We start from the raw sequence: 22,821 nt of genomic DNA on the forward strand, positions 1-22,821 counted from the left end.
GGTCTCACCTTGTTGAGATGTTACCTGAGAAAGTCCTTCTCCAACCACCCTACCTGAAATGCCCCCCGCCCCCGATGAGAACCTCTACCCTCCTTTATTTTTCTAGACTGCATGTAGCATCATCTGATGTCTTCATTGATGCGCCCTCTCCATGCACATACATACATACACAGATATAAGTCTGTAAGAGTAAAGGTTTTATTAAACTTCATTTGAAATTTTTTTGTTCCAAGTGCATAATCAACAGTGATAGTTCAGTAAATTAGTTTTTGGAGGACTGAATAGCTAGCAGTAAGAAGTGGATAGAAAGTGGCATATTTTACATGTAACTGCCATCTAGTCATTAAAAGCCATTTATGAGGTGATGATACAGGAAATGCCTTATATGATTAGAGAAAAATATGAGTGGATGTGTATATAACAGTTCCAGTTCTGTTTAAATGAAAGGTAGTTATAAGAAAATAGACTAATATGTTAGTGGTTAACTCTGGGTAATGGGGTTACAGGTGACTTTTATTCTTTACACTTGATTATATTTCTGTGTCTGTTTTATATTATTTTTCTAGTAAAAGGAAAATAAATACATCTTTTAAAGAAATAGCTCCACTTGGCTATCCAGGTGCCTAAATTCAAAAATTAAACCCCCATCATTCCTTTTTGTCTTTATCATCCCGCCAAATCCTCATTCTCAACTTTCCATGGTTAGGAGTATCTTTTTTAATAGTGTATCTCTCAGACTTATATTGCTTACTGCCTTAAGCCGGGCCCTCATCTCATGCCTCCGTAACATTTGTAACCTGCCGATAACCCTGCTTTCTGTTCCCTTTATCGGTGTATCTTTCTCAGCCCTGGACTCATCTTTCTTAAACCTTTGAGCAGCAGTTAGCTAAAACCTAAGCCTCTTGAGCTAGTATTCAGATTTTCTATTCACTGAACCACCTTCTCTCTAGTATCCTTCCTGAAGGCTCACCATTGTCTATAGTTAGTGTCTGTATAATTCTTTACATAGGTGAAGATCACTTTGATTTCTCTGCTTTTCTACACTGATTTTCTTTTCTTTTCTTTACTTATTTATTTGAGAGATCACAAGTAGGCAGAGAGGCAGGCAGAGAGAGAGGGGGAAGCAGGCTCCCCACTGAGCAGAGAGCCCAATGGGGGGCTCGATCCTGGGACCCTGAGATCATGACCTGAGCCGAAGGCAGAGGCTTAACCCACTGAGCCACCCAGGTGCCCCTGAAAATGACTTAATTTTATTAATTAAAATATAAGGACTGTGATATACTCTAAATAAAATAATGTCAGCGTATACATGTACCAGTGGATACATGTGAATCCTGTACCTGTGCTGTGTTCTGGTTCTTTTTTTTAAAATATTTTATTTATTTATTTGAGAGAGAGACAGTGAGAGAGAGCATGAGCAAGGAGAAGGTCAGAGAGCGAAGCAGACTCCCCATGGAGCTGGGAGCCCGATGTGGGACTCGATCCCGGGACTCCAGGATCATGACCTGAGCCAAAGGCAGTCGTCCAACCAACTGAGCCACCCAGGCGTCCCTGTGTTCTGGTTCTTTTGATAAAACTCTCTCTGATAATAGCTGTCTTTTCAGTTTTTAAGAATCAGATGAAGTTTTCATTCATCGTTGATGGACACCAGTGACTGCCTCTCAAAGGAGAGGTGATGATCACTTGCCTTCTATTATTTCTACCATATAACCATACTGCAGTCCATTCTTCTTGTTAGTTAAATCACCACAGACCACTGTGTGTCATAGAAATATCAGATCTTAGATTTGTGACTTCATTCATTCAGTCCTATCTTGGTTCCATTATTGCCTTGGCTTCTTTAGGTCATAGACTCTAACTTGCACGTGATTTGTGTTCATCTGTATTTGGACCACCTCCAGTTCATTATGATTTTCATGATCTTGTGTCTAATTAGACCCTCGCCAGGACCTAGAAAACGCCAGTCTCCTCAGTACAGTGACCCTAAGCCACATGGTAACCGTCCAGGCACAACTGTCAGAGTTCACCGTTCATCTGCCCACAATCTTCACAATGACAGAGGGAAAGCTGTTCGTTGTCGGGAAAAGAAAGAACAGAGTAAAGGAAGAGAGGAAAAGGTAAATGTTACTGGTTTTCACAAATGAAATATTTATTAACCTTAAAAATGAAGACTGTATAAATGTTAATAATTTTTAGTCATTGAAACCACCAGACCATAATAAAACCTTAGTCATATTCCACTTACACTGGAATTTTTCCCATTCACAATATTAAGCAAACGTTTTGGAGTATTTTTTTTATCTTTATATTTTGAAATAATTTCAGACTTGCAAACAAGTTGGTATAAATGGTATAAATTTATCCAGTTTTACCAATTATTAATATTTTACCCGTTTTGCTTTATCATCTCTCTATATACAATTTTTTTTCTGTAACATTGAGAGTTAATTGTAGGTATCCTGCATGCCCTTTTACCCTTAAATACTTTAGAGTGTATTTCCTAGGTACTTGGACATTGTTCCTCATAAACACAGTACAGTTGTCAAAACCCATACATTTTACATTGATACAGTACTGTATCAGTCCACAGACCCTCCTAAAATTTAGCCCCGTTATCCCAGTAATGACATTTGTAGTTCATTTTATCCCCATGCAAGGACATAGTAGGGAAGTGTACACTACATTTTGTTGTCATGTTTCTGTAGTCTCTTTGATAAAGAAAATCTTTCTCAGCTTTTCTCTTTTTTTTTTTTTGGCCGTTGTTTTTGAAGAGGACAGCCCAGAAGTTTTGTAGAATGTGTCTCAGTTTGGACTGTTTTCCGATGTTTCTTCGCGATTAGATGAGGGGTGTGCATTTTTGACAGGAATACCATTGAAGAAAAGTTTTGTTCTTTACAGTGTATAATAAGGAGACACAGGATGTTTATTTGTTCTGTTACTTGTGATAAATTAGAGTTCTTCGTTAGGGCGGGGTCTGCCTAGGCTCTCCACTATAAAGTTACTCTTTTTTCCCTTTACAGTAATTTGGGGGGAGATACCTTGAGACTATGTAAATATCGTATTTCTCATCAAAATTTCATCTACTTGTTTTAGCATCCAGTGATGCCTGCCTAAATGTTGTTCCTGTAATTATTGAAAAATCATGATTTTCTAATGCTGTTATTTCTTCTACATTTAATGGTATTCTGGAGCGCCTGGGTGGCTCAGTAGGTGAAGCCTCTGCCTTTGGCTTGGGTTGTGGTCCCAGGGTCCTTTGATTGAGCCCCGTTCTCTGCTCAGCAGGGAGCCTGCTTCCTCCTGCCCCCCTCTCTCTGCCTGCCTCTCTGCCTACTTGTGATCTCTCTCTGTCAAATAAATTTAAAAAAGAAAAAGAAAGAAAGAAACATTAATTGGTATCCTACCATAAGGAAAAATTTCATCTCTTTCTCTTTATTCAATTTTATCAGTATGCAGTCATGGATTATTTGGTTCGGTGAATTATCATGTTGCTATCTTTTTGATGCTTAATATGAGGAGTGTGACCTTGGAAGCTAGATCCTATCTCTTTTTTACATGTACTCATCGTTCTCTGAGTACCTCCTCATTTTCTGGCACAATAATTTTCAACAAATCAGTTATCCAAGAGAGATTAAATTAATATGATCTTGCTGGGAAGGCACGAAAACATAAAGCTTTTCAAAACTACAGCATGGTGATTAAGAGCATGGGCTTTAGATACAGGTAGACCTGTGTTGAAGCACCAACTCTGCTCTTTCTGGCTGTGTTACTATAAGCTATTTAGTCTTTCTAAGTTTTATTTCCTCTTATATAGAATTATTTTAACACCTGTCTCCTAGAGTTTTCGTAGGGTAAGTGTGTAGCTTTTTCTGGCTCCCAGCACATACTTCTTGAGTGTCAGCTTTTACTATTTCCCACACATTCCAGGTAACTGAGATTTTCCTGTATTTGCTGTTGGTTTAGACAGTTTTGCCATTGCCTTTTTTCAAAAATTAAATGAGATGTTTCAGATGTTGGTGACTATATTTAAAATGGTCCTTAATGGATATAAAAGCAAAGGTAGAAATTGTGGGTTAAAAGCAAGACAAAAATAAATCCCCTAAAAGGAAACTCACTTAAGAAAAAAGTTCTTGTTTATCAGTGAAAGTAGTCTAACCGTCAGTTTTTAAACGTATAGTGTTTCCACCACTCTTTGGTTCTCTGCTATTTCAACCAAGAGTAGGAAAAGAAAGTATACTAAATAAACGTAAGATTAGCTGCAGTAAGAGGCGGTCTTATCTGTATCTCTGCTGAGTGTAGGCTTCACTTAACTGCTAAAATCCTCAGGACTTTGAGCACGGGGTATGGGACAGCAGAGAACAAATATATAAAATAGGTTTTCTCCCTGGGGTGCCTGGGTGTCTCAGTGGGGTAAGCAAGCGTCTGCCTTTGGCTCAGGTCATGATCCCAGGGTCCTGGGATCGAGCCCCTCATCGGGCTCCCTGCCAAGGAGAGAGTCTGCTTCTCCCTCTTCCTTTGCCTGCTGTTTTCTCTCTGACAAATAAAATCTTTTAAAAAACAAAATGGGTGGGCGCCTGGGTGGCTCAGTGGGTTAAGCCGCTGCCTTTGGCTCAGGTCATGATCTCAGGGTCCTGGGATCGAGTCCCGCATGGGGCTCTCTGCTCAGCAGGGAGCCTGCTTCCTCCTCTCTCTCTCTCTGCCTGCCTCTCCAACTACTTGTGATTTCTCTCTGTCAAATAAATAAATAAAATCTTTAAAAAAACAAAAACAAAATGGGTTTTCCCTCCAAGTCAGCTGGTGTGTCTTGAGTATATGTACCCATTGTTGAGCAACTATACTTGGGGAGACCAGATTAATATATTTCAAGTAATTATAGCATAATTAGTTGCTTAACAGTGGTAGTAACTAATGACTAAAAAGAACAGAATTCTCAGAAGTTGGTAGTAGTCAGAAAACTTTATGGAAAAAAAATAAAACCATTGAGCCATAGAAGGTGAATAGATTTTTATCCTATTTAAAATCTTTTATAACATATTCATTTTAGAAAATCAAAAATAGAATTAAGTAAAAAAAAACCCTCAAACTCACATTCCTATCCCTCCTGAGATCTGTTTATCCCATGGTATATCCTTTTCCATATGCATGTTTTTTTTGGGGGGGGCACAAGTGGAATCATAATCTGTTCTTTTCAGTAATAAGTACATTCTACAATCTTTCTGTATTGACTTGGTCTGCTCTTCTAAATAGTAGCTGTCCAGAGGACTAGAGGAAAGGAAAACAGCACAGAGTGCTGCTCTTCAGTGCTCTCCCTTAAAGTTTGTTGTCCATTGTCAGAATGAGTTGTCCATTCTTTTATTGGGGTTTGAGAGTTCTTTATATATTCTAGGTACTAGCCCTTTGTTTATATGTGTTTTGAAAACATTTTCTTTCAGTGTGCAACTTGTCTTTTTTAAATCCTTTTTACTGGATCTTTTATAAGGCAAAAGGTTTTAATTTTGATGAAGTCCAGTGTTCCATTTATAAATAATTGTACCATATGATGTCAAGTTTTTAACTCTTTGCCTAGCCCTAGATCCTGAAAATTTTCTATTTTTTTCTAAAAGTTTTATAATTTTATGTTTTACATTTAAGCCCATGGTCTGTTGTGAGTTGATTTTTTTTTTTTTTTTAGATTTTTTTATTTATTTGTTAGAGAGAGACAGAGATACAGAGCGCAAGCACAGGCAGACAGAGTGGCAGGCTAGAAGCAGAGGGAGAAGCGGGCTCCCTGCCAAGCAAGGAGCCCGATGTGGGACTCGATCCCAGGACGCTGGGATCATGACCTGAGCTGAAGGCAGCCGCTTAACCAGCTGAGCCACCCAGGCGTCCCTGTGAGTTGATTTTTGTGTAAGTTGTGGACTTAGGTTGAGGATCACTTTTTGCCTGTTGTACCTGTGCAATTTCTCCAGCATCATTTGTTGAAAAGGATGTATTTTATTGAATTGCTTTCATACCTTTTTCAAAAAGGATGAATTGAGAATTGTTCCTTCTGTTTTCTGAAAGAGACTGTATCAGATTAGTCATTCTTGTTTAGATGTTTGAGAAAATTGTCCAGTGAAACATCTAGGTTTGGATGTTTCTTTTTTGGTTTTAAAATTATGAATTCAATTTCCTCAGTAGTTGTAAGGCTGTTCAAATAATCTTTTCATATTTGAGTTGTGAGTTGTGGTAGTTGGTTTTTCAAGACATAATCCCTCTGTCTAAATTAACAGATTTATGTGTGTACTGTTTTTTGTAAGATTCCATTTTATTATTTTGGTATCTGTAAGTCTAGGTCATTTTTGACATTGATAATTGGTGTTTTCTGTTTTTTTCATTTTCAGTGCTGCTAGAAATTTGTCAGTTTCATTCACCTTTTCAAAGAACTAGTTTTTGTTTGTTTGTTTGTTTGTTTGTTTTTAAGATTTTATTTATTTGACTGAGACACAGTGAGAGGGAACACAGGCAGGGGGAGTGGGTGAGGGAGAAGGAGGCTTCTCGTTGAGCAGGGAGCCTGATGTGGGGCTCTAGGACCCTGAGATCATGACCTGAGCCAAAGGCAAATGCTTAATGACTGAGCCACACAGGTGCCCCAGTTCTTTGTTTTATTGATTTTTTCCCTGTGTTTCTTTGTTTTTCATTTCATTGGCCTTTGCTCTTATCACTGCTACTTCCTTTTTTCTCCTTGCTTTTGAGTTTATTTTTATAATTTGGTTTTCTGATGTTCTACTGTACATTTTTAGATGGGAGTTTAGATTATTAAGACTTATTCCCTAATCTATGCACTTAGTGCTGTAAATTTCCCTCTCAGTACTCAGCTTTTAATTCAATGTACTTAAAAAATTTTTTTGAGACTTTATCTTTGACCCCACAATTTAAAAGTGTGTTACGTAGTTTCTGATAGTCCACAGATTGTGTTACTTCTCTGTTATCAATAAGTTTCTAGTTTGAATCCTTTGTGCTTAGAGAATATATTCTGTATGATGTCAATTATTTTAAAGTTGTTGAAGTTTGTTGTATGGCCCTGAATATGGTCTGTCTTGGTATATGTTCTGTGAATACTTGAAATATGTTCTATGAGTACTTGAAAATAATGTGTATTTTGCCCTTGTTGGGTGGAACTTTCTGTTAATATCAGTTAAATTCTGCTGGATGATGGTGCTGTTCAGTTTTTCTGTATCCTTGCTGATCTTCTTTCTGGTTGTTCTGTCAGTTGTTGAGAGATGAGTTGTTGACATCTCCAGCTATATGTAAAAGTTTGCCAATTTGTTCACTTCTCTGGGCTTTTGCTTCATATATTGTGGCTTTGTTATTCGGTGCGTTCACATTTAGGATTGCTTTGTTTTCTAGGTGGAGTCACTTGTGGATCATTATGTAATATACCTCTCTGTCTCTGGAAGGTGTTGTGTTTTGGTTTTTGGCTTTGGTTTTTTCTTTGAAATTGACTTTGTCTGATATTAATATAGCCATGCCTATTTTTCTTTGATTAATGTTTGCACGTTAAACCTTTTTCCATTCTTTTACATTCACCCTACCTGTATCTTTGTATTTGGACAAGTTTCTTGATGATTGCAGATACTTGAGTCATGTTTTTAATTTATTCCACTTATTTCTTTTAGTTGGTGTGTATAGGCCATTTATGATTAATGTATTTTGTTATGTTGGATTTCAAGTCTGCTGTTTTATTTTTGGTTTTCTGATGTGGTTTTTGTTTTGTTTTTTATTCTGTGTTCTTTTTCTGGCCTTTTCATGGGGGTTACTTGAATATTTTTTAGAATTACATTTTGATATCCCATAATGGTTTTGAGTATATCCCTTTTTGTTAGCTTTTTCAGTGGTTAATCTAGATATCACGTGTACAAAACTTGTACTGGCTGATTGATACTGTCATTTTACCACTTTGAATAAAGTATAGAAATCTTATTTCTCTTTATATCCCTTTATCCTCTCCCAATTATAATTGTTTTTAAATATTTCCTCTCCCTCATTTAGATCTAGCCTCATCACACAGTGTTAAAGTTTTGCTTCAACTGTTAAATAAATTAGAAAACTCAAAAGGAGAAAGAAGGCCTGTTTTACTTACCCCTATATTTACTTACTGTGTCCTTTCATCCTTCCAAGGGTCTTTTTTACATTGTTTCTTTTCTGTTTAGAGAACAACTTTTAACCATTTGTTTGTTTGTTTGTTTTTTAGGGTTGGTCTTTTGGCAACAAATTCTCTTATTTTTCCTTCATCTAAGAATGTTTTGATTACCCTTCCATTCCCTGAAGGCTGGGTAGAGGATTCTGTATTAACAGTTCTTTTTCTTGAACAGTTTTGTGCCAACTCCTTCTGGCCTCCTTTACTGAGGAGAAATTTCTCTCATTTGAATAGTTTTTCCCTATAGGCAAGGTGTTGTTTTGCTTATTACTCTCAATGGATTAATTTGGGGTCTTCTATTTCTTTCTGAAGTTTTCTGTTTTGTTGGTTTGTTTCAGATTTGCTCATAATTGCTCATTAGAAGCATTTTAAATTCATGGTGGTTTTCAAATCTGTCAGGAAATTCTATCTTGGCATGTGTTGATTGTCTTTTCGTTAAGTTTGAGATCTTTTACAGTTTTGATATAACAAGTGATTTTAGATTGCAACCTGGACATTTTCATATTATGTTATGAGATTGTAGGTGTTATTTACACCTACTGTTTTACCTGACTTTTTCTGACACTGCTTTATCAGGGAAATGGGGGGAGGGGTCACAATCAGATGAAAGTAGAAGTCCCACCCAGTTTCTATTGACAACTGAATGGGGGAAAGGGTCTTCCATTACCACTGAGCCATGACGGAAGTTGTCCCTGTGAACTCCAGTAACATTGTGGTGGGAGTGACCTGTCTAAAGTCTGCAGGTCTTCCTCTGACATCACCCCAGTGCCCCGTTAATTCCGGGTGGGTCACACACTTCCTCTGTAATCTCTGCTTACTGAGTGGGAGTCCTGTCATTGATTGGCAGGGATGAAAATTCCAGCTCCCTAATTGGCCTCTGTTATACCCTAATGGAGGTGTAGAGTACCTCATTCCAGCTTCCCAAGGGTGGAAGCCTAGGCTCTCTACCTGGCTTTTGCTTGCCTGGCTAGGTCTGGGATCCGGCCTTTCCTGAGGTGCTTTTGACTAGAGTGTTGTCTGGAAGTTCCGTCTTGCTAGCCTCCTTCTTTCTTGGTCCTCTGGCTAGAGAGAGCAAGCTTTTGTTGGGTTTTTGTGTGTCCATGGCATTTCTGGGTTTTTGGCTTCTTTGATCTTGAGTCCGGATTTATGAAAGAGAAAGAAAACCTAGAAGGTGCACCACCTTGTATAGATTCCCTGGTTGGCCTTCCTTTCTCTATACTTTTCAAAGTCCTGTCTTTGTTAAATGTCTAATGCCAGGATTTTTAGTTCTCCATAGCACTCTGTTTTCCTGTGAGTTAAAGTCTAGCTGTCACTTTAAATTATTTTAATTGAGATAGTGGATTTGGATTTTGTGTGTATAATGTTGCCAGCTTTTATAATAACTGGTTTTTGTTTTTTTTTTTTAAGATTTTTTATTTAGTTGTCAGAGAGAGAGAGAGTACACACAAGCAGACAGAGTGGCAGGCAGAGGCAGCTAGAGAAGCAGGCTCCCTGCCTAGCAAGGAGCCCGATGTGGGACTCGATCCCAGGACCCTGGGAACATGACCTAGGCTGAAGGCAGTGGCTTAACCAACTGAACCGCCCAGGCGTCCCATAATAACTGGTTTTAAACCTGGGTATTTAAATCCTGGGTAACTGGTTCATCTTCAGTTTTATTTAAGCATCAGAAAGAACACTGTGTTCTTTTTAGCCCCTCTCCTGCTCCCTTTCACCTGCTAGTAATTTGTAGCATTTTTACTCAGAGCAAGTTATTAAATCAATAATGTGCTTAAAGGAAACTGTACTATTTCGGCTAATGAAATAAAATCCTATCAAAAACATCAGCACTTCAAATTCCATATCTCCCTTTGGTGACCTATTATTTGTTTCTCCTTTCTGCCTAGCTTAAATTCATTTTTGCTTTGTCTGCAGACATCCCACCAGCACTGTGTTCTGTGGGAGGAAAGAAAACAACTAGAAAGTGCTTTTCTATCTGTGTCTTCCTAGGCTCACAGTGTGAGTTCCCAGTAATCAAGGACAGTGTCTTCTTTCTGTCCCCCACAGCCGCTAGCACAGAATGAGTTCTTGGTAAATATTTGTGAATGAACAGCAACTGCATAAATCCTAAAAGATAACCATCTTCTCTTTTCTTTATTTTGTAATTTTTTATTTTATTTTATGTTTTTTAAAAATTTATTTATTTGAGAGAGAGAGAGAACAAGTAGGCAAAAGTGGCAGGCAGAGGGGAAGGGGGAAGCAGGCTCCTCACCAAGCAGTGAGCCCCTGGGATCATGACCTGAGCCTAAGGCAGATGCTTAACTAACTGAGCCACCCGAGTGCCCCTTATTTATTTGTTTTTTTTTTTTTTAAGATTATTTATTTATTTGACAGAGAGAGATCACAAGTAGGCAGAGAGGCAGGCAGAGAGAGAGAGAGGAGGAAGCAGGCTCCCCGCTGAGCAGAGAGCCTGACGCGGGACTCGATCCCAGAACCCTGAGACCATGACCCGAGCCGAAGGCAGCGGCTTTACCCACTGAGCCACCCAGGCGCCCCATTTATTTGTTTTTTAAAGTTTATTTTATTTTATTGTTTTAGTGATGTCTGTACCCAACGTGGGGCTTGAACTCACAACCCTGAGATCAAGAGTCTCATGCTTTTCTGTCTGAGCCAGCCAGGAGCCCCAGCCTTCTTCTTTTTTTTTTTTTTTTAAATATTTTATTTATTTATTTGACAGTGAGAGATCATAAGTAGGCAGAGAGGCGGGCAGAGAGAGAGGAAGGGAAGCAGGCTACCTGCTGAGCAGAGAGCCCGATGTGGGGCTTGATCCCAGGACCCTGAGATCATGACCTGAACCGAAGGCAGCGGCTTAACCCACTGAGCCACCCAGGCGCCCCCTAGCCCCAGCCTTCTAAAGACTGCACAATACCTTCCTTGAATTTTGTATGTTTGTATTGGATAGTGAATATGTGTATTGTAAGACACTTTTTTGACCATCTAGTGTTAAGACCTTTGAATATATAAATATTGGTTAAGCTTAGATGTTAATACTGACTTTAAATAGCACTGCTGACAGAGAAAGCACATATGGGCAAAACAATGTTAATGAGACGGTAAGAATTCTTGTACAAGACCAAGTAAATGACTGTTCACAGTAAGGCAGCGCATCATAAATTTTCTTGTCTTAAAAAATTCATGAGTGTCTCTGATGTTTTCACAGCCCCTCAAGGACAAAAAGAATACCCATACACCGGTGCAGAAGTTCAGTTCAGATAACTTTGGGCGCTGCTCAGTTTCTCAGACTTCAGAGGCAGAGTAGATATTTCACTCTAATGCCTCTTTCACCCTGATTTTCTCCCACTATTTCTCTTATCACAGAAACTGCCAGAAACTCAGCCTGACAAAAATATGGCATCACTGAAAGGAATGTAGCAGTTTTAATCTAGAGACAGAGAGGGAGCTGGTATTTCACGCAGAGTTCAACAGAAAATGCTGGGTTTCACTAAAAAATGTAAAATATCTTGCAGCGCTCTGTGAGCTTGCCATTGTGCCCTGGAGTACTTCAGTACATGGCCTAGGAGCTGGGGCCCTGTGGGCTGCAGTCGTGGAGGGTGGGCAGGAATCGCTCCTGGGGATGGTGTCTGTCTTGGAGCAGGGTGGGAACAGAGGAAAGCAAAGTTGTAGGAGCATTGATGAAGGCCAAGCAGGTGGTTAAGAGTGAGCCATTGATGGGGCACCTGTGTGGCTCAGTCTGTCTAGCATCCAACTTTTGGTTTTGGCTCTAGTCGTGACCTCAGGATTGTGAGATGGAGACTTACATGGGGCTTCGCGCTCAGCATGGAGTTTGCTTGAGATTTTTTTTTTTTTTAAGATTTTTTTTTTTTTTTTTAATTTATTTAGTCAGAGAGAGAGAGCGAGAGTGAGCACAGGCAGACAGAATGGCAGGCAGAGTCAGAGGGAGAAGCAGGCTCCCCATGGAGCAAGGAGCCCGATGTGGGACTCGATCCCAGGACGCCGGGATCATGACCTGAGCCGAAGGCAGCTGCTTAACCAACTGAGCCACCCAGGCGTCCCTGCTTGAGATTTTTTGCCTTTCCCCCTGCTTCCTGCCCAGCTCACATGCACAAGCTCATTCTCGCTCTCAAATAAATAAATTACATCTTAAAAAAAAAAAAGCAATGGGCGCGTGGGTGGCTCAGTGGGTTAAAGCCTCTGCCTTCAGCTCAGGTCATGATCTCAGGGTCCTGGAATCGAGCCCCGCGTTGGGCTCTCTGCTCGGCAGGGAGCCTGCTTTCCCCTCTCTCTCTGCCTGCCTCTCTGCCTACTTGTGATCTGTCTCTGCCAAAGAAATAAATAAAATCTTAAAAAAAAAAAAAAAAGCGAGCTGTAATCTTAACTACATAAGCCATCTGTCTTTAACAGTTCATCTTAGTGTTGACTTTTTTGATTTTCACCAATTCATATGCATATTATTTTTGTTTTTCTTGAACACTTTCATCATACTTTTTTTTTTAAAGATTTTATTTATTTGACAGAGAGAGATCACAAGTAGGCAGAGAGGCAAGCAGAGAGAGAGAGAGAGAGAGAGGGAGGGAGGAGGAAGCAGAGAGCCTGATGCAGGACTTGATCCCAGGACCCTGAGATCATGACCTGAGGTGAAGGCAGAGGCTTAACCCACTGAGCCACCCAGGCAGCCCCATACCTTTTTTTTTTTTTTTTAAGATTTTATTTATTTAGGGGCGCCTGGGTGGCTTGGTGGGTTGAGTCGCTGCCTTCGGCTCAGGTCATGATCTCAGGGTCCTGGGATCAAGCCCTGCGTCGGGCTCTCTGCTCGGCCGGGAGCCTGCTTCCTTCTCTCTCTCTCTGCCTGCCTCTCTGCCTGCTTATGATCTCTCTCTGGCAAATAAATAAATAAAATCTTTTTTTAAAAAGATTTTATTTATTTATTTGCCAGAGAGAGAGAGAGAGAGAGAGCACAGGCAGGCAGAGTGGCAGCAGAGGCAGAGGGAGAAGCAGGCTTCCCGCCGAGCAAGGAGCCCGATGTAGGACTTGATCCCAGGATGCTGGGATCATGACCTGAGCCAAAGGCAGCCGCTTAACCAACTGAGCCACCCAGGCGTCCCCTTTCATCATACTTTTAATGTAAAAGTAAAAATTGAGTATGAAACTGATGTTGGTGTAGAGGATGACTTAATAGTCTTGGATTCTCTTGTTACTTGTACTATTATATTAGCTCTTTTAAAAATATCACTGGAGTCCAGTCTTTGTTTCTGAGTATCATTTTTGAGTCAATCAGAAGTTCTTATGTTCTTCTCCCAATGTAGAACAAATCACCTGCTGCAGTTACTGAACCAGAGACAAGTAAATTTGATAGTACCGGATATGATAAGGACTTAGTGGAAGCTTTGGAAAGAGATATAATTTCTCAGAATCCCAATGTTCGATGGTAAGTTATAGAACAGCAAGATAACTGGTGCTGATAATGCTTTTCGGAAAAGTAAAGGGAACCATTACTTTCATTACGTGCACTGAAGATCATCAGCCCTTGAGGCTGGAGTGAGAGTGCCTGCAATGTAAACCCAGTGGTTCCGGCTATACCAGATTTTTGTCTGAGATCTTTATTTAATAAAATAACAAACGATAAATAAGTTTCTATTAAATAAAAAAATCTCATAATTTATATCACAGACATCTCTTCTTTTTGGGACATCCTCTGATGCTGAAATGGCACGGATTCTTAGGCATGTGTGTTGTTTGCTTTTGTTTTTTTGTTCCTATGTAAGCTCTGTGCCCAAGTGGGACTTAAACTCAACCCCTACGCAGATCAGGAGTTGCAGTGCTCTAGCCACTGAGCCAACCAGATGCCCCACTGTTGCTTGTTATCTATAGGTTTATCCCATGCATGCTGCTTTTATTTTCTGTGACTTTGAGCAGTGGTTCTCAGCTTGACTTACTGTATCTAATCAAAGAAATGTAATTATCACACAGTTTTAAAAGCTCCCTTTCAAAAAAAATTAAATTAAAAAAAATAAAAGGCCCTCTTCACAAAATTAGGTACATTCTGCTATGTATTTTTCATTAAAATCTTAATGATTTTTAGGTATGACTTGGGGGACATTTTTAAAATATTTTTTGATATTTGGTATTTATATAGTAAACATGTATTTTCATGAAAATGCCACATGTACCAGTAATAGTAGTAGCAGTAAGAGTTTTCTGGTGGTTGGTGGTAACTTCATAGTAGTCTCTGTGATACTCTTTATCCTTGGTGTCTACATTTTAATAGGGTTGGGGGCAAAGCAGCAATATTGGAGCCTTGTCTCTGCTTTACACCTTTTTATTCTTACTTTTTAAAAAAGATTTTACTTATTTATTTGACAGAGACACAGCGAGAGAAGGATCACAAGCAGGGGGAGTGGGAGAGGGAGAAGCAGGCTTTCCGCTGAGCTGAGAGCCCGATGTGGGGCTCCATCCCAGGACCCTGAGCTAAAGGCAGACGGTTAATTGTCTGAGCACCCCCCCCTTTTTAATGGGCTCATTGTTTCTAAATCATGGAGTTTATGAAAATGAGCATCACAGGGCAGGAATTTAAAATGAGATGGCATAATAAATATTTAAGAGTGGGCCTGTAGACCAGTGGTGTCATTCACCAAGTTGGAAATCATTATTGCCAGGAATTGAAGATTCAGGTTGTGCTGCATGTGTTCTGGCTGGTGTGGCAGGCCTCCTCCCTGTGTGCTTGTTCACTTGTGCCAGGCACGGGGCTTCGCAGTCTGGCAGCTGTGGAAAACGGTGCTTCTGTGTTTTTCAAGAGTGCCTACAGCTAAATATGTGATCTAAGAGGGTGTTGATAAAATATATCCTCTTTCAGGGATGATATCGCTGATTTAGTAGAAGCTAAAAAGTTGCTGAAGGAAGCTGTGGTGTTACCAATGTGGATGCCAGAATTCTTTAAGGGCATTAGGAGACCATGGAAAGTAAGTTTATTACTGTTAATAGTGTTGTCAAAGTGAACGGCAAGTACTTTGCTGCTTTGCTGTAGAAAACCAGTATTTATCTTATGCAGGGAAGTGAGGGGAAAGAATAAGTAAGGCAAATTTTATTTATTTATTTTTTAAGGAAAATTTTGAAGTAAATGGTATGTAACTCCATATTTTGTTTAGACCAAAAGCTATTGCAAGGTTCCTAGAGTAAGAAATAGGTACAGTGTGATCTTTGGAAAGTTGATTTAGAATGAGCTCATATTTGCAAATATGAACAAGTTGCCTAATGCAGAACTACTCCATTGGGTGTATCTGCTACAGAACTTGTATCCTCTACTTCTTGCTGTTGTCCTTAAGAAATTGAGACCTATCTGTCTGTATTGAATGGATACTTTTTTAAAAAGTCATGAGTTGACCTGAAAAGAGACTGAAAAAAACTTTATTGGACATAGAAAATGTGGTCATGGCTAACTCTGTACTTATTAAAAATTCTTGAAATATTAAATGATAAGCGAGCTACAAAATTCTGGACATTCTTTGAGTACAACTATGTAACAACAACAACAACAAACCAGTTTGTTTGATCTAAAGACTAGCAGGAAATGTATCCAAATACTATTGGTACCTGTGTTAGGGTGTAATTATTACAATGTCAGTATTATAACATTGTATTTTTCTCATTTGAGTTCCACATTTTTAATAATGTAGTTACCTTTTGTAATGAAAAAAATAACTTGGTGATAAAGTATCCTTTTGCTTATTTTTGTTTTTCTTAATATTTTATGTTAGTTGAAAATTAATTCTTAGTAATGGAATTCTTGTGAATTAGAACAGTGGCAGGTAAATCTTTCAGTTACGTTATTATTTTCCCCAACAGGGAGTGTTGATGGTTGGCCCACCTGGCACAGGAAAGACCCTCCTTGCTAAGGCAGTAGCTACGGAATGCAAGACAACGTTCTTCAATGTGTCTTCGTCAACTCTGACTTCCAAATACAGAGGGGAGTCTGAGAAGCTTGTTCGTCTTCTCTTCGAAATGGTGAATGTTTGAGACTGCTCTAATGATTCTTTACCTCTAAAAGGGATGGAAGTGAGTCGTAACTATCTCCAGTGTGTAGAATAGCTGGGCTGGATGATACTGTGCCCAGAGTGTGATTCCCCTGCCCTCAAAGCTAGAACCCACTAATCACATGAGTAACTGGAGTTTTTCTGTGTCTCCTTTACTCCAGAGGAAGAGCCATCTCTGTTGGCTTATGGACATGCTCACATTATGGGATCTGCCTTCCTAATCTATTCTAGGCGTTTGAAATTATTGTTTTTTAAATCAGTAGGCTTATTTATAATATGATAAGTGCAGTGTTGTAACAGTAACATGAGATGGTGAAAATCAAGTCGTTATGGAAGTTAGATCTCTGCAGTCTATTAACTATGCTAAATACCTTAAAGTTTAATGATCCAGACTTTGGATTGTTTCTCCTTTTCTTATTTGAGTTTCTTTTTTTCCCTTCTTCAGCTCCCACTAATCTGAGTATCAGTAGAAGGAATTATAATTTAACAAGTTCATAGTAGAGTGGATTAAATTCAACAGCTTTTTAGACTTCTGACTCTGTTAAGCTTCACTGATTATTTCAGTCTTGCCTCATTTAAGAAATAGTGTAGTTACGTGTATCAGGACAGAGTTATGCTTATTATATGGACAGGAACTTGCATGCTTAACTTTAAAGACTTCACTGGGGACAACCCCTTAGAGGACTGTGTTAATATGACACTAGATCATACTTCCTAGACTCAGAATAAAACAAAACAAGTAAATGAAAACGCTTAAGATTTAAGGTTATCCATTTTCTGTAAAGGTTTCTCCCTGTTTGAATTCCCATATTCTCCTTCAAGTTTGATAATTCATATGGCAGGATGCAAATTCCAACAGGTTCTTAATAGTTTATCAGAAATTTATACTGTAGTAGGGGAATCTGTAGCTTATACTGTAGTAGTGGAGAGCCTCTTAGATGAGTTTGAAAAATTAGTTTCCCCTTTGCTTCAGGGGAAGGAGAATTACATTGCCGGGATTCCAGAATACGCAGCCTTTAAAAAAAAATTCTAAAACGTAAATAGAATGAACAGCTAAGTTTGGAGTCTGTAGGGTACAGTGGCCCGGCTTCAGATCCCACCTGTGTCATCTCTTTCCTAGCTGGCTAACTCTGGGCAAATTCCTTTGCTGCTCCTCAGTTTATCTGTAAGAGGATGACTGCAACACAGGAGCTGCCTCTGTAATGTTCGGATGGCACAATGAGCTAATGCCTGTGAATTGCTTACTGTAGAGCCTGAATCATAGGGGCTAATCGGTAGTAGTTCTGTTTCAGGATTATTTGATATATTTTCTAATGGAGAGTTTATATATTAAAAAAAAAAAAAGCCATTTTTTTTCTGTGCCGGGAAGCCTCTTAAAAAATCCCAATTTACATTATTTTTTATAGTGAGGGTTATGAAGGCTTATCAAACAGCTTATTTTTTACTGGCTTCCCTGATGTTAACCATTTTTAAGTAAGTGCCTGCTTCTCTGGAATCTGCTACTTTGAGTTGCCTGCTGCTGAGTAGTGGGGCTGAGTCACTGGCCAGTTTGGAGCTTCTGCCTTTGGGACTTCTGATTAGGGCTCATATTTAAAACTCAAATTAAAACTGGTTTAATTTTTCCCCCCTGTTCATCATATAGACTCTTTCCTGGAGTGAAGAGTACTGCCTCTCATATCTTTTTTTTTGTCTGCTCTGTAGATGTCTTGCCTCTCCCCCAGGACCCAGCCCCACTGCCCTGAATCTCTCAAAGCAAACATATTTCAAGTGTTCTTTTTTAGTTCTTTTCTTTTCTCTTTTTCAAGGCCTGTATTTTTAAAAATGCCACTTAAATACAAATGCCACTTACCACTATCTGAAAAATCCAGGATTTTTCTCATGACATGGTAGCAAACACATAACCAAAACTTAATGGTGTAATTTTTGTTGATTGTCAAGAACTTTCATTTTCAAGTACCAGAAACCTAATCAAATGAGTTTAAACCAAAAGAATAATATATTGGATCATGCAGTTAGGAATTTTCAGAATCTACTTTAGCTTTTTAGGCCTAGCAGGATCTAACAATTTAGATGTTTGGGGGGATGTCTTTTTGACCTTTGCCTGTTTACCTCTGGGTTGGCTTTGATTTTGTGTGGTGGCTCTGATAGCCATCAGTGCCTTAAGCCTTGTTTTTATTATCTTTATGGTAATCTCTGAGAAATTAGCCCTCATTGGATATTTCATTTAAAAATAATAACTATGGGGGCGCCTGGGTGGCTCAGTGGGTTAAAGCCTCTGCCTTCGGCTCAGGTCATGATCCCAGGGTCCTGGAATAGAGCCCCACATCGGGGTCTCTGCTCAGCAGGGAGCCTGCTTCCTCCTCTCCCTCTGCCTGTTTCTCTGCCTACTTGTGATTTCTGTCTGTCAAATAAATAAATAAATAAAATCTTTAAAAAAAAAATAATAATAACTATGGAGGTGCTTGGGTGGTTCATTCAGTTAGGCATCGACTCTCGATTTTGGCTCAGGTTATGAACTCAAGAGGTGTGAGATGGAGCCCCACGCTGGGCTCCAGGCTCAGAGGGAGTCTGTTCTCTCCCTCGCTGTCCTCCTTTCGCCCTCTGTCCCTCCCCTCACTCGTGCGCTCTCACTATAAAATAAATCTTTAAAAATGATTATGAACTTTAGTTACGATAATTAATGTATTGTCAAAAGAAAAATGGCAATTTAATTAGGATTTCTTAGAAGGAATCTATGATTTTATTTAAGGTACTGATTCTTGGTAACCAACTTTTTTCTAGAACTGTAGAACACTTACCACTATCTGTAAATGTTTTCCCACCACTGTTGACTTGTTGTAGCAAATAAGGTAATTCTGTATTTATATCACTTATGAATATTAAAGTACTGCCATGTCAAATTGAAGTCTAGGATGAGTTTCCATTCAAAGCTGTCTTTTAGCTGCTCCAGTTTATCTTCTCCCAGTGCTGGGACGAGAGAGAGATGTGTGGTGTGGTGGGCTCCTGGGCTCTTTTCTAATTGTTGCTGATTATTTTTTAAATGATATAAAGACCTGATGTTACATGGTTTCTTTATTTAGGCTCGATTTTACTCTCCAGCCACCATATTTATCGATGAGATTGATTCTATTTGTAGTCGCAGAGGGACTTCTGAAGAGCACGAAGCAAGCAGACGGGTGAAAGCCGAGCTGCTGGTTCAGATGGATGGTAGGTGTATGTCTGTGCGTTGACCAAGCTCTACTCCTAGGGCTAAGCCACACAGCTCCTGCCGACCAGAGAGGGCTGGCAAGGAGGTCCTGGAGATCGACTGTACTGTGGAGACATGCCAGAAATAATGGCTGTTCACAGAGCACTCGTGGGCATATGCTCGGATTTCTTATTTCAGCATGAAATTGAAATAAATGTAAATAAATTTGCCTGAGGGTTATGTATGTTTTTGAAAACTTTCAAGAAATTGGTATGTAGTTAAACTGGGCAGGTCTTTTGATTAAATATTTTGCATCCTACTTTTTGCATGTTAAAACATTTTTCTTGGACCGCAAATTCATATATGTTCCATTTAGCTTTAGAAGTCTTAGGGAGGCTTAACAGTTATACTACCTTGCAATTTAGTGCTAAATATGTGATGATCTTTAAATAGTTGAGCTTTATTTTCTATACTCTGACTTCCTGTCTTTTTACATTATTTTCTCCCTTTTTTTTAGGTGTTGGAGGTGCTTCTGAAAATGATGACCCTTCCAAAATGGTTATGGTTCTGGCAGCTACTAATTTTCCCTGGGATATTGATGAGGCATTAAGACGACGTCTTGAAAAAAGAATCTATATTCCATTACCATCAGGTTATCTGTATTTGAATCTTGTCTGAACGCTCATGTTAACTCTTAGGTTATTTTGCTTAGAGATTTTAAAATTTGGTAGTAATTAATTTAATTTCCTTTAAAGAGACAAATGTAGATTGTCTTTCCTTATATTAACTGGTACCAGAAATTTTTTTTTCTGAAAGCCTTGGTACCAGAAAATTAAAAAAAAAAAAAAAAAATTTATTTGAGACAGAGAGAGCAAGCGAGTGCACAAGCCAGGGGAGAGGCAGAGGGAGAAGCAGATTCCCTGCCAAGCAGGGAGTCCAGTGTGGGGCTCAGTCCCAGGACCCCAAGACTGTGATCTGAGCTGAAGGCAGACACTCAGCTGACTGAGCCACCTGCTACCAGAAAATTTTAAATTTTAAATTAAAATTTTAAATCTTAAATTTTTAAGCAAATGAGCTCTAAGAATTGGAAAACAACTTCTCATACAAAGTAAATTTGAGAAAAAATAACAGTATATTTATGTTGAAGGCTTACATTTTTAAATTTGTTTCCATCATTAGCAAAAGGCAGGGAGGAGCTGTTACGAATTAGTCTACGTGAACTGGAATTGGCCGATGATGTTGACCTTGCAAGCATAGCAGAAAATATGGAAGGTTATTCAGGTGCAGACATTACCAATGTGTGCAGGTATGAATTATTTTGAAAGCATAGGGTATGTGGGTATAAACTTTTGTTATGAAGTTTTTATGCTGAATTAATAAAATGGGTGAAGAATAAAAACCCACATTAGAATTTCTAGTGAGAGACAAGAGTTTGGGATTAAGTTTGTGGTAAGGTGCTGGTAAGAATTTGGGTATCTTGCATGTCATTGAATAGTCTGCAGTGCTTTTGAAAGCTACAAGTTCAGGAAGCTAATGTTAGAACAATTGGTATAATACAGAAAATGAGTGATTTTCTTGGATTAAAAAAATGTTGGTGTACTTCTTCAGTATTTTTCCTAAGAAGTGTGAAATGGATTGGGCATACCCCAGGGGAGTAAAATCCCATTTTTTCAGTGCAGGTGTCTTAAATATGACAGGAAGAGGAGTAAAAAAGAAAAAAGACAGTCTCTAATCCAGTTGATTGAAGTAGGTTTTGTCTTATTAGTCCATGTTTATCAGCAAGGTACTCACTGTAAAGTATACCACACGGGCTTGTTGTGAGCATTGGTGAGAACGTGTGGATGGAAGGCAGCTGTAGGGTGCTGTCCCTTTGCATAAATGGTGGCTGTTATTAAAGCTGAAACTTGATGAAAGGAGAGGTCCTTGAGTCTAAAGTTTCTTCTTTAAAAACAAAAAAACGCCAAAAAACAAGACAAAACTAATAAAGAAGGAAAAACTGAAACACGCTAACTTGACCATTTAGTTTTTTAACCCGTATAGAAAATAGTTTTTCAGCCATCTGATTCTCTCCTGTCTTTCTGATGTTTATTCTTTTATTGGATACATAAAATGAAATTCAATTGCTAGCTTTTTTTTTTTTTAAAGACTTTATTTATTTATTTGACAGATCACATGTAGGCAGAGAGAGAGGGGGAAAGCTAGCTCCCTGCTGAGCAGAGAGCCCAATGCGGGGCTCAGTCCCAGGACCCTGAGATCATGACCTGAGCTGAAGGCAGAGGCTTAACCCACTGAGCCACCCAGGCGCCCCAATTGCTAGCTTCTTTATTACACCCTTTTACTTTTTCTTGGCTTCCTACTCAGTTTCAGTTATTTAAATTTATTAATATCCTTAATTCATCATGGAATATTTAACAGCTAAAAAATGTCTCAGAACAGGCCTTATATTCTGATAAGAGTCTATGCAGTACTAAGTGTGTATAGTGGGTAATTACAAAATACCACTTACTGAAAAGATTTTCTGTTCAAAAGAAAAAAAGATTTTCTTTTCACAGAAAAAAGATTTTGTTTGATTTTATTCAATCAAAATAACACTTTGTTTTAAATTTAAAACCTAGGGATGCATCTTTGATGGCAATGAGAAGGCGCATTGAAGGTTTGACGCCAGAAGAGATCAGAAATCTTTCAAGAGAGGAAATGCACATGCCTACAACTATGGAGGACTTTGAAATGGCTTTAAAAAAGGTCTCTAAGTCCGTTTCTGCTGCAGACATTGAAAGATATGAGAAGTGGATATTTGAGTTTGGATCATGCTAAATTCTCACATGTAAACTGTGAGAAACCTGCCTTAAGTGTTTGATTAATAATTAAATGTAGTATTTCATTGCACTGAGTGCTATATTTTTTTAAACTTTGATAATGGTAAGACTTAAAAAAAAAAAAAAAGTATGATTGTGAATAAAGGCAATTTTTTAAAGCTGCAAGCACATGTGTTTTACTTTAGCATTACCCGATTTTCTCTTTCACAGACCACGTTGTGTTTGCAGCACAGGGGCGATTACTTAGCTTGGAAAAGTGTCTTTACATGCACTTCCAAATACAGCATCTTCTCTTCCATTGTCCAGCTGCTATTCCTTCTAGGGAATAAGACTAGCTCTAGCACCTTGGATGCCAGTAGCTAACTGAAAATTCCCGAACGTTTTTACAGAAGCAGCCAGTTGATGCACAAACCACGGCTCTGGTGTGCCTTCCTGCTTGGGGTTACAGTAGCTTCCCTCCCCTTCCTGGGAGAGCTTTAAAGACCTTTCATTTTATAATGCACTTAGAAAAATAAAAATATATATATGCACACACGCGCGCGCGCACTCTTGCTTGACTTTATTCTGCTCACATTTGAGGATGCACTGTAGGCAAGCGGATGCTTGTCAGCCCGTGCTGCTCACTGTGTTCTAATGAAT

The 22,821-nt window shown here is 38.9% G+C and overlaps 1 protein-coding gene across 2 annotated transcripts in view; it reads left to right on the forward strand.

Annotated features, from left to right (window-relative positions):
• The window catches only part of KATNA1 (katanin catalytic subunit A1), a 37,322-nt gene extending 14,975 nt beyond the window's left edge, over positions 1-22,347 (forward strand). For both annotated transcript variants that reach the window (XM_013056264.2, XM_004752775.3), the window contains 8 exons: positions 1,937-2,117; positions 13,456-13,577; positions 15,003-15,108; positions 15,992-16,150; positions 19,260-19,386; positions 19,884-20,018; positions 20,546-20,672; positions 21,982-22,347. In XM_013056264.2, coding sequence (XP_012911718.1) covers positions 1,937-2,117; positions 13,456-13,577; positions 15,003-15,108; positions 15,992-16,150; positions 19,260-19,386; positions 19,884-20,018; positions 20,546-20,672; positions 21,982-22,180 — 1,156 coding nt within the window. In that variant the 3' untranslated portion in view covers positions 22,181-22,347. The remainder of the gene's footprint in view (positions 1-1,936; positions 2,118-13,455; positions 13,578-15,002; positions 15,109-15,991; positions 16,151-19,259; positions 19,387-19,883; positions 20,019-20,545; positions 20,673-21,981) is intronic.
• The last annotated feature ends 474 nt before the right edge of the window (positions 22,348-22,821 follow it).

This window comes from Mustela putorius, unplaced genomic scaffold (assembly GCF_011764305.1).
Source record: "Mustela putorius furo isolate JIRA1106 unplaced genomic scaffold, ASM1176430v1.1 tig00003863_pilon_pilon_pilon, whole genome shotgun sequence".
Taxonomy (NCBI): Eukaryota; Metazoa; Chordata; class Mammalia; order Carnivora; family Mustelidae; genus Mustela; species Mustela putorius.